This window comes from Cynara cardunculus, assembly GCF_001531365.2.
Source record: "Cynara cardunculus var. scolymus isolate 2C chromosome LG 12, CcrdV1, whole genome shotgun sequence".
NCBI lineage: Eukaryota > Viridiplantae > Streptophyta > Magnoliopsida > Asterales > Asteraceae > Cynara > Cynara cardunculus.
In genome coordinates, this window is record NC_037539.1 from 25,275,607 (window position 1) to 25,290,977 (window position 15,371).

General features: G+C 36.2%; 1 protein-coding gene across 1 annotated transcript in view; it reads left to right on the top strand.

Annotated features, from left to right (window-relative positions):
* LOC112523787 overlaps positions 1-8,725 on the top strand; it is a 14,312-nt gene extending 5,587 nt beyond the window's left edge. The window contains exon 6 of the mRNA XM_025133465.1: positions 8,681-8,725. Within this exon, the coding sequence (XP_024989233.1) occupies positions 8,681-8,725 (45 nt within the window). The remainder of the gene's footprint in view (positions 1-8,680) is intronic.
* The last annotated feature ends 6,646 nt before the right edge of the window (positions 8,726-15,371 follow it).

Genomic DNA, 15,371 nt, shown 5'->3' on the forward strand with positions numbered 1-15,371 from the left:
TTTAAATTAAATTATAATAAAAAATTGAATTAAAGAAATTATACAAAAGAAATTTTTAAATATTTAGTTTAATACTAAAATCGATATATTTTTTTCAAAAATTTCTTATACATTCAAATTTATAATTTATTAAAAAATAAAAACAACAAAATAAAACAAAACATTAAAATCGAAATGTATATCATTACATTGTACAAGTATCATTCTAGTATTAATTAAATATGTGTAAAAGAAGAAACTAAGACAAAAAGCCAATTAGAAGATTCTAACCTAGGTATTCTACAAATAACAAGGAGCCTTAACCACTTAATTAGGCTACCATCAACATGCATTTTTTTTATTATACACTTTTAAGTAGTGCTTTGCAAAACCTGACCGTATCCGAATTACCCGACCAAAAAAACCCAACCTGAACCGAACATATTTACCCGAAAAAAACCGAAGTCCGAATCCGAATAATACATCGGGTAGGGTGGTTAAATCCACCACCCGAAACCCGAAAATAAAAGGGGTTATTTTGATTTTCAAAATTTTCCAATTAGGGTTAGGGACTTAGGGATTTTTGAGTTTCGACTTTTGACTCTGCCTGACTTGTTGTTGAGTGACGAGTGTTGTCTCATTGCCTTTGCCTGTTGAGTGTTGCCCCCTACGGTCTCTCAGTCTCTGCCTCTCTTGAAGTCTCGAACTCTCTCTGTCTCTCGACTCTAATTTCTCTCCATCTTCGGTCTGGTCTGGGCCAGCCGTTGGCAGTCCCTCGAGTGTCGACTCTCTGCCTGAGTGCCTGACTTGTTGTTGAGTGACTCATTGCATTCTGCCATAGTGCCTGACTTGCTGTTGCTGTTGCTGTTCCGTTGATGTTGTTTGCTGACTTGTTGTTGCTGTGTGTGTAAGTGTGATGTGTTTACTAAATGGCTGTTGGACTTGGATTGTTGAGTCTGTTGGCTGAATTGAATGGTTGTTGCCTCATTGCCTGTTTAGTTGAATGGCTGTTGGACTTGTTGTTTGGGAATTTGGGTACAGTACATACATGTTGCTGTTTAGTAACTTTAGTTGTTTGGGTACGGTATACATGATACATCTCCAAATGTTGTTTGCTCTTTTGTGCTTTTGTTTTCTTGGGTACAGTACATACATGATATGTCGATCTTTTTGACTTTTGAATCTGATTTCGGATTGCTGTTTGTTCTTGGGTTTTAAATTTGTTTTGGGTGGAAGGCATCTCACCTGAGGTGCCCTGAACCCGATATGCCTTGAACCCCGAACTGTATGGTACGGGCCGTGGTTTTGTAACCCGACACCCGATCGAATTAACCCTTTTGGGGTCCCACCCGACCCAACCCGACCCGTGCACAACCCTACTTTTAAGTGCGTTAGATTCAAATCGTATAAACTGTAATGCATCATATTGTACCGTATTTTATGGAGCCGCTTTTTTTTATGATTTAAGGTATATGTGGTATTATTTGGCCTGAGAAAATCTTCATAGCAAATATACAATACAATTTATAATTTGGCTCGAAACCGCATCAAACCACATCGTGAACACCTTTACTAAGTATGATTATAATAAAAAAAGATCTCTATTTTTAATAAAACTATTTATGATGTTTTTTTTATTAACCTGGATATCCAACTCGCTATGCGAGCCGACTAATTATCACAGGACGACCACCTGCTTTGCAGAAAGCCCAGAGTCACCGCATTTGAACCTCCGTGGCCACAAGGGAATTTTTATTCCTTCTTGGATTTGAACCTGAGACCTCCTGATACTTTTGACTTTGGAGCCAAGCTTAAACCAATCAGGCACCACCTTGTGGTTACCATTTATGATGTTGTTAAGCATGTACTTGAAACATATCGAACAACTTATTGTTTGGATATAATTGATTGTGTGGATAAAGTTGACTATATGAATTAAAGTAATTTGTTATTTGTTGATGGTCAAAAGTAACAATTAAAAATCGTTATCAAAGGTATGCGGTAACGGTTCTATGGACATAAAAACCGTCACCTATTCTACCATCATTTTGATACATCTTTTGTTACATTTAAAAAATGTTACCAAATCACATTGAAAACTATCACCAAAGACTAAAAACTGTCACCTTAAGTGCATAAAAATATAGTCTTTTTTCCTAAAAACATTATCATAACATGATACGTGGTAATGCTTATTTTTCAAAATTGTCATCATAACATGACACTCGATAACACTTAATTTTCAAAACTATCACTGTATCATTACATACGATAACGTCTATTATTGAAAACCATATGCAGCATTATATATGACCACTTTACTATAGGAAACAAATATCAGGATATTTTTTACAACATCATAATTGGTGTGTTGGTTAGTTCATTGTTTTTCATATGTGAAGTCTTGTGTTCAAGTCTTTTATTGCAATCTTTTTTCAGAAACATAATAAATCTGAAATTAAAAGCTAAAAAAACGAAGAAAAAGATACTAACGGGTTTCGAACTCGGGTCTAAAATGAAAAAAAACTTGCAAACCAACTCTACAAAGGAAAACTTGTATCCTTAATGTAGTTTCAGAATATATATGGTGGCACACAACAAATTGATACGGTTGCACCTTTCACGAACCTAAATTTTTTACACTACAATGGAGGAACGAAATAGTGGCGCGTGCCACCATAACCACTATACTAGGTCCGTCCATATGTTTATTTTTCAAGATCATCACAGTAAGATTACATACGTTGATGTTTATTATTTAAAATCGTCACAGTAACATTATATATAGTGACACTTATTTTTCAAAACGTCATCTGAGACATGACATATAATAACGATTAATATTAAAACCATCACCGTAACATGATACACCATGACATTTATATGGTCATTTTTATTTTCCAAAACGGTTACCAAAGAATGACATAGAGTGCCATACAACAACATTTCTCTTTCAAAACCTCACCTTTAACATGACATACGGTGATGTTTGTTTTTCAAAATGGTCACTGTAAAATGACGGAGTTTTATCGTATAATTATTTTTAAAAAGGACACTTTTTACATGGTTTTTGAAGCGGGTAAAAAATCACATTATTACACGGGGTAGGTGCAAAAAAAATGTGTAAGAAGGTGGGTTAAAGTCTACTTAGGTCGCTTAAAGTCCACTACCACCAATAAATAATACAAAAGCCTTCTCTAAATAAAACTAGAGACACAAAACAATTATGTTACTCTTGGAACGAATCATCAAGAAGCAAGTAATCAAAACAAAAAGAAAAGCGAAAGAAATATCACCTAGAAAAGTTGTAATCTATCGAATAGCAAAACGATGACTTCCAGACTTTAAAAACCAATCTCCACCGTTGATAATGTACAAAACAATGTCATGAAATTAGTATCATAAAATAAAGACGATCCTACGGTTCAAACTCCGGGAATAAGCAAATTAGCACGGCTAATCGTTACCCGAATATGCAGCCAAACTTTTTCTATTTTCTCTCTCACTTTTGTATCTTGTGGACTTTTTCTTCTTATTGCAAAACCGTAGGATATAAGGAAATATATAGCTTGCATCAGATCACTATTGTTGGACTATTTTTATTATTACTCACGGGGTAGAAATAATTAAGATCCAACAAAATCATCACGACATTCGGTTGCATCTATTTGTCGAAACCGTCATAATAACATGAGAAACAGTGATGTTTATAAAAACCATTATCATAACATGACATACCTTGACGCTTAATTTTCGAAAGTGATCATAAAATGACATACAGTGACGTTTATTTTTCAAAACCATCACTGTAACATGATATATGGTGACGTTTATATTTCAAAACCGTGACCATATCAGGATATATCACTACAACAAAATCGGGTTTATAGGACACTCCCAAGTTGTAAGTGTCATAATAGACCTCTTTATAAGACTTAGCTTATACGACCAAAAAAATAAAGTGTTCTATCTAATGGTGTTGTATTAAGTTTATATGACGTTTTTTTGATGTCGTAATAAGTTTTTTAAGACACTTTTAATATAAAGCGTCTCATTATCAACTTTATAAGACACTATTTGAAAAAATGTCCTATAAAAACAAGTGTCCTATAAAAAATTGAGTTTATAGAACAATTTCTCAAAAATGTCATATAAAGTTGCTAAAGCGACACTTTTTATTAAAAATGTTCTTAAAAACTTGTTAAGACGCTCAAAAGTGTCGTATAAACTTATTACAACACCTTTAGATAGGACGCTTTATATTTTGCTTCTATAAATTAAGTCCTATAAAGTGGTCTATTGGGACACTTAGAGATTGGAGGTGTCCTATAAACTCAATTTTGTTGTAGTGTATGATCACGTTTATTTTTCAAAATTGTGACGATACCATGACATACGATGACTTTCTTTTCATAATTGTCACCATAGGTCCTTAGCATGACATATGATGACTTTTATATTTCAATGGTGATTGTATCAGGACATACAATAACATTTTTTTGTCAAACCTTCACAGTAGCACGACATACGATGACTCTAATTTTTCAAAACCTTTACAGCAGCATGACATATAGTTACACTTATTTTCAAAATCGTCACTGTATCAAGACATAAGTTAACGTTTATTTTCCAAAACTGTCACCATATCAGGATATACATTGACGTTTATTTTTTTCAAAATCGTCACTGTAGTACTCCATACAGGTGGCATTTATTTTTCAGAACCGTCACCGTAACATGACATATGATGTCATTTATTTTACAAAACATAATCACATGGTAATGTACAGTCGCATTTATTATACAAAACAGTCACCAGAAAATGATCTACGTTTATTATTCAAAATTATCATCATAGCATGACATACAATGATATTTATTTTTCAAAAATTTTGTCATAGAATGACGTGCCTTAACGTTTATTATTTAAAACCGTCACCATATCATAACATACAATAACATTAATTTTCAAAATCGTCATAGTAGTATGACGTTGATCGGGTTCGTATTAACACACCACAAACTTACAACCAGGACCAAAAGCAAGTATACAATTAGTCCCAATATCGTCTTTCAAGTAATAAAGTGGTACAATTACCGGATATCGTCCATAGAGATTGTAGTAAAAGTTTAGATGAAAGTAATATTAAGAAAATGATTTCAGAAGGTGAATTTGAATACTTTGATTTGAACAGAGTTAACACAACTAATAATTAACAGGAAATAACAGATAATAAAAGCAAACCAGGTGTATGACTTAGAGTAAGATGTAAATACTATTTCCAGTAGACCAATGCTGTCAAAACGCTACAACATGAAACCATGCTGACAAATTGCTTCAACAGACAATTAGTAACAACTATTTTCACCATTTATTTTGAAGGTATTCCTCTCGGACTTCACCAACGCATTGATATTATAGCTTTCAATCCATATCTCTATGAGGTATCCGGATTAGTAAAAGTAACAAATGGTGTCCTAAAAATATATGGATAAACAAATATATTTGTTGAAAATCACTCTCTCGAGTGGATTCCCATATCATTCAAGTTGACGTATTTTGAATGGTTCATCTCTGAGTCCATTCTACTTTAGCACTTCAAAGTGATCAACCTATCGAGAATTAACAATTTAGAAAATATGGATAACAAATCTCTTTGTTAGCAACTCTCTCAAGTCTACTTCTCATATCATCCAAATTGACGTGCAATTAATGGCTTAGCTTAGAGTCCATGGCACTTTAACACTTTTCAGTGATCAACTCGTCAAGAAGTGTCATTGGTTTTATAAAACTTGAAATGATACAATGAAACATTGTTGTTACATAAAAGGGTCTACCTTATTTTGATTTACAAACTCACCCTTTCCGTCATACACCCTAGCTAAGAAATTTAGCTACTCATGACGGAAAGTAAATTGCAAGATATATAAAGTACGATAAATAAAGACATAAAATAAATAACGGAAAGTAAATGACGGAAAATAAAATACGAAAAATGTAATAAATAAATGACGTAAATAAAATGCAAGTAAGCTTAATAAATAAATGACGGAATATTAAGAGCAAGTAAAGAAAGCAACTTAAAGAAAGCTTGAGATTAGCCAAAAGAATACTAGTATTTCTTAGAGAGAAAGTGTTCTTCAAGTAGTAAGACAACTACTTAAGAAATGAAGGAGAGGATGATCTAAAAACTAACTCCAATATCTCTATTTATACTAGAGATGAGATGAGGGTATTTCAAACAATTCACAACAACTTAGTTCTAAAGTAACCATTAGTACAATAAAGTAAAACTTAGAGTTTTAATGCAACTAAATTAGCCAATAAGTTCCAACTAATTACAAAATAAACAATTGTCCTAAATATAAGAAGTCTTTCAAAAGTCAGCCATTATCATGTCAGTCAACTCCTAGTCCTTTTTCTTCTATTTCTCCACTATCAGGTCATGTTGCAACATTCCCACAACATCAAATACTTCAACCTGTCCAAAATAAATCCAGATTAGTCCATTATCTAACAGAAACAGGTCAATCATTCATTTTTGCTTTATAACAAAGAAAAGGAATAAAATGACTTAAAGTTGGGATATAAATAGAAAATGGCCTATCGAAAAGAGAAGAAAATGGTGTTCAAGCACTAAATAATTAGTGCTTATCACACCCCTAAACTTAAACTATTGTTTGTCCCTAAGCAACCAAAAGACAACTAAAAATGACTCAGTTTTGAAAATTTTGCAAGAAATGGCAGTAAGTGCACACTACATGTTGATTATACCAAAAATGCAGTATATAGCTTTCATAAATCCCAGTTAAGCATATCCTACCAAACCATTAGTATGAACCATAAGCTAGCTTCATTTGCTTTTTGTTATACTCAAGACATCATATATCTAAGATCAATAGGACTTGGAAGTCACCGGTTCACTCTTATTTGGCATATTTTTCCTCTCTTTGCCTTTTCTCACCTTTTTGCATCAACATTGATTTTTTTTCAATATTTGGCATTTTGTGCTCTTTTGTTGACTGCATATACACCTGCCCCTATGGGACATTTTTGGTGTTTAAGATCTCAAACATGGCATTAAAGCTTTAGGCACTTTGTGCACTTTTTGTGTTGTTTTGATCAATATAGCCATGATGGTACCCTCCCCCAAACTTAACGTTTTCAATGTCCTCATTGGAAGTATATAGAGGGACTGTTTATGCTTTGGCTACAAATGGCTAGAAATTGAGAAAAGAACAAAGGCCTATATCCTCTCTTAGATGAGCATATGATGTGGATCAAAATGTTTTCCCAAGAAAAACAAGCTAGTTCTAGTGATACCAAGTTATTAGAAAGTGTAGCTAGACTATAAGAATTATCGTGGCTATACATGCATATGACAATTATCAACATAAGTGTTCCTTGCAAGAAAAGAAACTAAAAGTGTAAACGACAATCCCAGACTCAAGGAAATTAAAATAAGTTGAAAGAAAATAAATGAATAAAGCTAAAGAGAGAATGATAGAACCTGTCCTACTCCTTAAGAGTAGATGAAATGGAGTTGCCATTTTTCATCCTCTTGCAATCATCCCTCAACTTAGCATTTTCTTCAAACAACCTTGCATTCTCCTTCTGAGATCCTTCATCTTCTTGCCCAACTTCTTGATTTGGGCACTTGTCTTTGCTTCCAAATCAGCCTTGATCACTTTAATGTCACCTCTGGTCTTCTTCTCTGTTGCCCTCACCCTCTCAGCCAAATCAACCTTCAAACTATCAATCTTGTCAAGGAATTCATTTCTCTGTTCCAAAAGGCTGTCCATAAGGCTGCTTTTTTGGGCCAGCAGGTCATGCATCAGACAGAGCGTGTCATTTGCTCCATTTCCCTTGTCTTTCTTGTCCCTCAATCTTCACACAGTCTTCATATCTATCTTCCACTTTTCTCCCTGTTCCTTCACCATCTGGTCCTCAGAGTATTGAGGAACACCATTCTCAATCAGCATCTTTGTAATCAAACAGGGGAAATACATCTTTCTCATGGTGCTCCTAAAACATGTCCTGATGTTCCTCTCAATAACCCTTCCAAAATTGATGGACTTCCCTTAAATCAAACAGTAAAGAAGAAACATCCTATCCACAGACACAGAACTATCATGAGTGGTAGGAGCAATGGAATGCCTCAAAAAATTGATCCAAACATTTACATTGGCAGTGAGGTTGTATGCTTTAAAAGTCCTAAGCATGTAATTCGAATGCTCCTACCATTCTGCCCCAGGCTTACCTATTGCATCTGCCACCTTAATCAAATCCTCCTTGGTAGCATTCCTCAACATTCTTGAATAATCTTTCTTCTTAGGGGGGTCTAGGCCATAGAGCCTATTGATAGTTTTAGAGTTGAAGGTGATAGAATCCCCCCTAATCTTGATCTTAGAGGTACTTTGGCTGCTAATTCAACATAGAATTCCTTAATCAGTGTCAAGTTGTAAGAATTTGAGACTGCACACAGCTGTTCTATTCCATGGGATTCAACTACCTCTCTTATGAAGGTAAACTCCCTAACACTCTGTCTGTCAAATCCCTTATCAGGAAAACCAAACCTGTTTTGAAACCTGACAAGCATCTTCTCAGAAACTTTTGAACCAAATCTACTATGTGTTCTCATGGGTCTGGGAATGGTGGTTGGCTTTTGGGTTGTTGCCACCCTCTTTCTTTTTTGTACAGGTGACTGTTGCGGTGATGCTGCAGCTTCATTCTCTGAGTGCATAAGTGACTCAACAAGATTTTCCACGACCTTCTCTTTTCCTAACCTTGTTCTCTTTCTAGAAGGTCCCTCAGCTACTGTTTTGGTCTTTTTGGCAGAGGCCTTACCTAACTTCTTCTTCTTTTTGGAGGGCACCACAACAGGGGTTCCTCTTGTTCCTCAAAAAATTCTTCATTGAGGTCTGGGATGGGATCATGAGGACTGAACTGGGGCATTTCATCCTCCACCCCTATTTCTTCTCTAGAGGCAGTCAAAAAGAGAGTTTTCTTAGGCCTTTCAACAATGGTGATATTTACCAAGTTACAGGCCATAGTCTCAGAAATCATATCCAATGTCTCCCCTGTTTGTGTCCTTGGGGCAAGGTCCTCATCCTCCTCAGAATCAGAGGTGAATAGACCATCAGGGGGAATATTATCAGATGAGGAGTATACCTTAGGTGCACTTTCAAGCACATCCTTAACTTTGGTGGTGGTGGATGATGTTGGGGATTCTTTTGCATTTAGCTCTTGGGTTTTCTTCATCTCCTTTGATTTCTTTAATGGGTCTGCATAGAGTATAGAGCAGAAGAAGGCACCATATGAAGTGGAGGAGTGGCAATGGATGCTTCTCCTAGAATAAATCGACAGCGACTGTTGGTGGCGACGGCGAGTCATCCTCAATGACTACAGTAGAAGAATCGCCTTTTTTCTTTGACAACATTGTTTTCTTGCCTCTTCGCGTTGGTTGTCTTTTTGAGGCCGGAGTTCGTACAGGGGCCACCGACGCTGGTAGTTCTAGTGTTTGCGTCGGCGCCTGCTCCGTCGTCTGCGGTGGTTGTGGGTCACGAACCATCGCCCTTGTCACACATGCCATGGCCGTTCATCGGTCGGTATTTCGAACAAGGAAGCAGTTAGTGATCGAAGGAAGAAGAGAAGCAGTTGAGTTGGTTTTTGGGAGGGAAAAGAGAAGTAGGTTTTTGGATTGCAAAGAGGCTTTTTAGACAAGAAAAGAGTATTTTAGGGACTAAGATGATGGCTTATGATGTAAGCCTTGGGATGAAGCATCTAAATGGTACTTTATGGAGCTTTCCTTTAACTTTCAACCAGGAGGTTTTAAACAAAAATGCCTTGGGAAGCCAAACCTTATGAAAAGGTATAGAGATGTTTGAAAAGTTGGTGGCAAGAGGTCATGTCAATGTCAATAAGGTACTCTCCACAAGAGATGTATCATCATGCTATTGACAAAGTAGAAAGTGACCTTATTTTTATCAAAATTAAATTCCAAGATGACATCAAGTCTTTTGTTCCATATTTAAATTTTTGGCTTCAAAAATTTCAAAAATCTTTATCAAGGACAATGGTTTTTTAGGTGTTGCAACAAGACCTCAATATTCTCTTGTTTTACTGATAGAGCTGCAAAACACAACAAAAATAATAACAATATTAAAAACAACTTGTTATTTTAAAAACATAAATTAAGCAAATAAATTATTTACAAAAGAGCATTTTGGACTTATAAAAAGTCCAAAAACTACTGAAGCTTTATAGCAAATGGTAATTAAATTCACATAGCATAGCTCTGGAATTTCTACTGGATCCTTAAATAACTTCACTCTCTGACCATTGACTTTGAACACAGAATTGTCCTATGGATTAACTAGGTCAACTGCTCCATAAGGATAGACTTTATGAATGAGGAATGGTCCAGACCAACAGGACTTGAACTTTCCTAGAAACAATTTTAATCTTGAGTTAAACAAAAGGGCTTGCTGGCCTGCTCTCAACTCTCTTTGCTAAATTCTTTTGTCATTTCTTTGTTTTCTCTTTATAGATCTTGGCATTTTCATAGGACAGATTCCTATGTTCCTCTAATTACAAAGTTGGAACTTTCTTTTATTGGCAGCAACATTTGGACACATATTTAATTCTTTGATGGCCCAAAATGCTTTGTGTTCTAGTTCTGAAGAGAGGTGACAAGCCTTACCAAAGACCAACTTATATGGAAACATACCAATAGGTGTTTTAAAAGCAGTCCTATATGCCCATAAAGCGTCATCTAACTTGAAAGCCAATCTTTTCTGTTTGGCTTGACAACCTTTTCCAAAATTCCCTTTATTTCTCTGTTTGAGAGTTCAGCTAATCTATTTGTTTGTGGGTGGTAGGCATTTGCAATCTTGTGGTTAATGTTGTATTTTTTAAGGACTCCACTTAACAGGTTATATACAAAATGGGTACCCTCATCACTAATTAGTGCCCTTGAGGTACCAAACATTGTAAAAATCTACTTTTGAAGGAATTTAACCACAGTTTTATCATTATTAGCAACATAAGCCATAGCCTCTACCCATTTTGACACATAATCAACAAAAACTAGAATGTATTGACAATGATTTGATGGGGGAAATGGTTCCATGAAGTCTATTCCCCAAACATCAAACAACTTTACTTCTAAGATCCCATTAAGTGGCATTTGATTCCTTTTGGAAATTGAACCACTTCTTTGACATTCATTGCATCTTTGCGCAAAATTGTGGTCATCTTTGAAGAGAGTTGGCAATAAAAAACCAGATTGTAAAACTTTAGCTGATGTTCTTCGGCCTCCAAAGTGTCCTCCATATGCTGCTTGGTGGCAATGCTGCAGAATTGCTGCCACTTCAGTTTCTGGGATGCACCTCCTCAAAATTTGATCCTTACTTATTTTAAACAAGTAAGTATCATCCCAAAGATAAGATTTAGTATCATGGAGAAACTTTTTAAACATATGGCTAGTATAATCTGAAGGTTTTATGCCACAAGCCAAATAATTGCTATGTCAGCAAACCATGGTGACTTCGATTGTAGCACAAGAATTGTTTCATCAGGGAAAGTTTCAATGATGTCTCCTTCTCCTTTGTCCTCACTAGGTTTCTCTAGTCTAGACAAATGATCTGCAAGTTGATTGTCCACTCCTTTTCTATCCACTATCTCTATGTCAAACTCTTGCAATTACAAAACCCATCTGTTGGTTCCGTAAGGGTCTACAAGAATAGAAACAGTTTGTAGAAGGGGGGATGAATACAAACACAATATTTTCAAATTTAAAATATATATTGATAGAGAAGATCAATACAGATTTTACAAGACTGTTTGCGAAAAGATAAGGTAAAGAAAACCTATCTAAACAATCTTTGGATACACACAGATCTTTAGCAATTACAAGAAAAGATATTGATAAAAGGAAGATCTTTTACTTAAGCTAGAAGATGCTTGAAGTAAGAATAGGATAGCAGAGAGATGTGCACACTCTGCATGGAGAAGAAACACTTCTATGGTAGGTTTAGAGTGCGTGTCAAGCCTTAAGAGGAAGGCTTGTCCTTTGCTATAGTGAATAGTACAAAAGCACTATTTTTTAGCAGACATCCTTGCCTAAAATTGGTGGACAAAGAGTCGACTAATCGGCTCCGTACCGTACTAACTTTTGCAAGGGTATGGGTTTGTCCTTTGTGTGCATAAGGACAAGACAACAACAATCGTGCTAAGCAAGCTTCCTTTGATCGCTAAATGTTGGAATGACCTGGAGGTCTCATCATCATTCGCTGAAGTTAGAGCAGTCTTCACACATATGTAGTCAGGCTTGTAATCACTGAATACCGCTTCAGATCACGTACTTGCCAGTCTCTAATCTTCAGTTTCAGTCTTCGACGTTCGCTGAAGGTTCTTTGATGTGAGTGTTGTCTTCTTGAAGTATTGTTGTCTCTGATGAATTTACAATGCAAATTCTTCAACGATCACTGAACATACTCAGTGATGATCACTGGAACTGAAAATACAGAAACACAAATACAACGTGGAAGGAAAAAGGGATTATCATCAAATTACTGAGAGAGAGGATCAACAATCTCCCCCTATTTGATGATAACAAGATAACGTAAAGAAAGTTATCTTATCAAATAATATTAAGGAAAAATTACATATAACGTATATGTCCCGTTTTACTATTTTGGGATCTTTTTCAGTTTGGTTAGTTTTAGCTTGAGAATTTTTCTTAAGTTATATCTAAGAAAATTACAAGTACGGAAACTGAAACTGAAAGCTTATTCACTGACTTATAGATTGTCAGTGAACGGAAAAAGTAACATCGGAACTCATAGACTTGTGTCCATATTACTTTTTTCAGGGATCTTTTTCAGTGAAGTACGTGGAATACTCATTTTATTAATCATAGAAAATATTACAAGTATTACAATACATGTCCAGAACTTACAGAATATAAGTATAATCACTGAAAGAAGATATAGTACATGAAGTTAAAAGGAAAAGTGGATTGTTGTTACAAAGAGAATCTTATTCTAGAACACTTAGATCTATGTAATCAGGTACATTTTCACCAAGGTTTATTTGACGTAGGAATTCCCTTCGTATCTTCAGATCGACGACTTTTCCAGGCATGCTATCATCTATCCAGAGCAAGAGATAAATCGAGTGATCCATCGGACATAGATGTAGCTCTGACATTCTCTGAAATCTGACTTCACCTTCATAGTCAAGGAATATAACTCCTAACTCAGGTTTAAAATGCACAAAGTTGGGTGTATAGGGACCCTTATCTGGCAAGTCAAGATTCAGCATAGAAATATCAGTACTCATATGACCTTTCAGGACTTCATCTAAGGAGAACTTTGTTTCATGTTCGTTCCTTAAGAATGGTCCTTCATTAGGATCAGAGAGCTCTATTTTCTTCTTCCCACCTTTCTTCAGAGTTGGCCTGTCAGGGACCTTGACATACCTGGACATCCTTTTGATGAGATCGTTGATGGTGTCATCGATAAGTGTCTTGTGTCTCGACTTGGATTGCTGAATGGCTTGTCTGATTTCCATCCATTCGCTGTATCCATAGCGGCTAAGGTAGAAAGGGTACTCGGTAACGGCATCAAGATTGTCCCTGGTGATAAGCATTGAGACCAGTGTTCCACCGTCTTTAGATCGTCCGCTGATGCTGATGCTGATGATTGGGTGGGGACTGAGTCTATTTTTCGGTTTTGCTTCGCTCCATTGCTTATCCTTGTCCACTAGTTTCAGCTTCTTCTTGTGTTCAGCTTCTGCCATAGAAAGAAGTTTAGCTTGGGCTTGGACAGCACTCACCGTTTTCTTGGACTTTTTCTTGGGAAGGACTTTAGCAGCTAGAGAGTTGGCCAGCTTTAAGCTGTCTTCAGTCTGCTTCCTTTGAAGCTCTAGCTTTTCTTCAAACCTTAATGCCTCGAGTCTTTCAGCTTCAGAAAGGAAATCAAACTCACCACCACTAGAGGTACGAAGAGAAATTTTTACTCTAGTCTGGTCGAGTGACTCCTTAAGCTGAGACATTTGTTGGTCTGTTGGAGTATAAGAGTTGGGTTGATAAGATACCAACTCCAGTCGACTGCAGGTTGTTGAAGGGATATGAAGTTGGTACTCTGAAGTGATCACTACCTGAGAGGTAGAGTATTCAAATAAGGTTTGTTGAGGGCATGAGAAAAGTACCTTCAAGTTGCCTTCTTCAGCGACCGCCTTGCCTTTCGACTTGGGGTCCCGGTGCTCTGATGGTGTTAGCATCAAATTGATAATAATAATTAGCTTAAAAAGTTTTATTAAGCAATCTAGGCTAAAGATGGATCATCTGAAGATGCTTCTGTGCCAAAACGTCTAAGTCTGAAAGAAGACCAGCCACTGCGCTAAATCGACCAAGTATGGACGACCAGAGCCTCTGTGAAGTGGACCAGAGCCTCTGCAAGCTGAACCAGAGCCTCTGTGAAGTGGATCAGAGCCTCTGTGAAGTGGACCAAAGCCAGAGCCTCTGTGAAGAGATCCAGAGCCTCTGTAAACGACAGAGACACCAGAGCCTCTGGTTGTATTGACCAGAGCCTCTGGAGGACGAGCCTCTGGAGGAACAGAGCCTCTGGAGTAACAGAGCTTCTGTGGTCGTCTATCCTCTAGTTTATCCTCTGGTTCTTCAAGACGACTAACTTCAGAATCCTAATCTGGATAAGGCTAATCCTATTTTGGATAAGGCTATTCCTATTCAGATTATCATGGAGTTATGCCTATATATAGTAGTGTTTCAGGTAAAGAAAAGTGTACGAGAGCAAAATAGAGAATTCATTGTAAACACATAGATTCAGATACATCTTATGAGAGTCGATTAGGGTTCTTGAGAGTTTGTAATTTTCATTCAACAAAGAAAGCGCCGTCGATTTCTATTTCATCTTCTCCTTCTACAAATTTCTCTTGAATTTCCTTATTAAATTGTTCTACTGTCGGATCTGGGCTATAACAAGTGATATCAGAGCCAAATCGATTAATTTCTATCGATACGATCTTTCTGGCAGCAGATTTAATTTTCTTGAAAAATACTCTAATGAATTGCTTGTTGTTCGACTGCAGTTTGGTCCCAATGACTCTGATTTCTTCTTATGCTTAAATGTCTATAGAGTTTCTTGGAGTTAGTCGACTCATTGAACCTTGACTTTGTCAAATCTACGCGTAGGCGTTTAGCAAGAATTCATGGTTCTCACAGCCTAAGGCAATTGGTGTTTTATTTGCCAAACATATATCGCCAATTTCTTGAGTATTCTTTCATCTTCTCTTTTTGTTGTTTTGAATCTATAATAGCTTAAGTTTTCTTGCCTGTTATCACCATTCCTACATGTTTATGGCAATT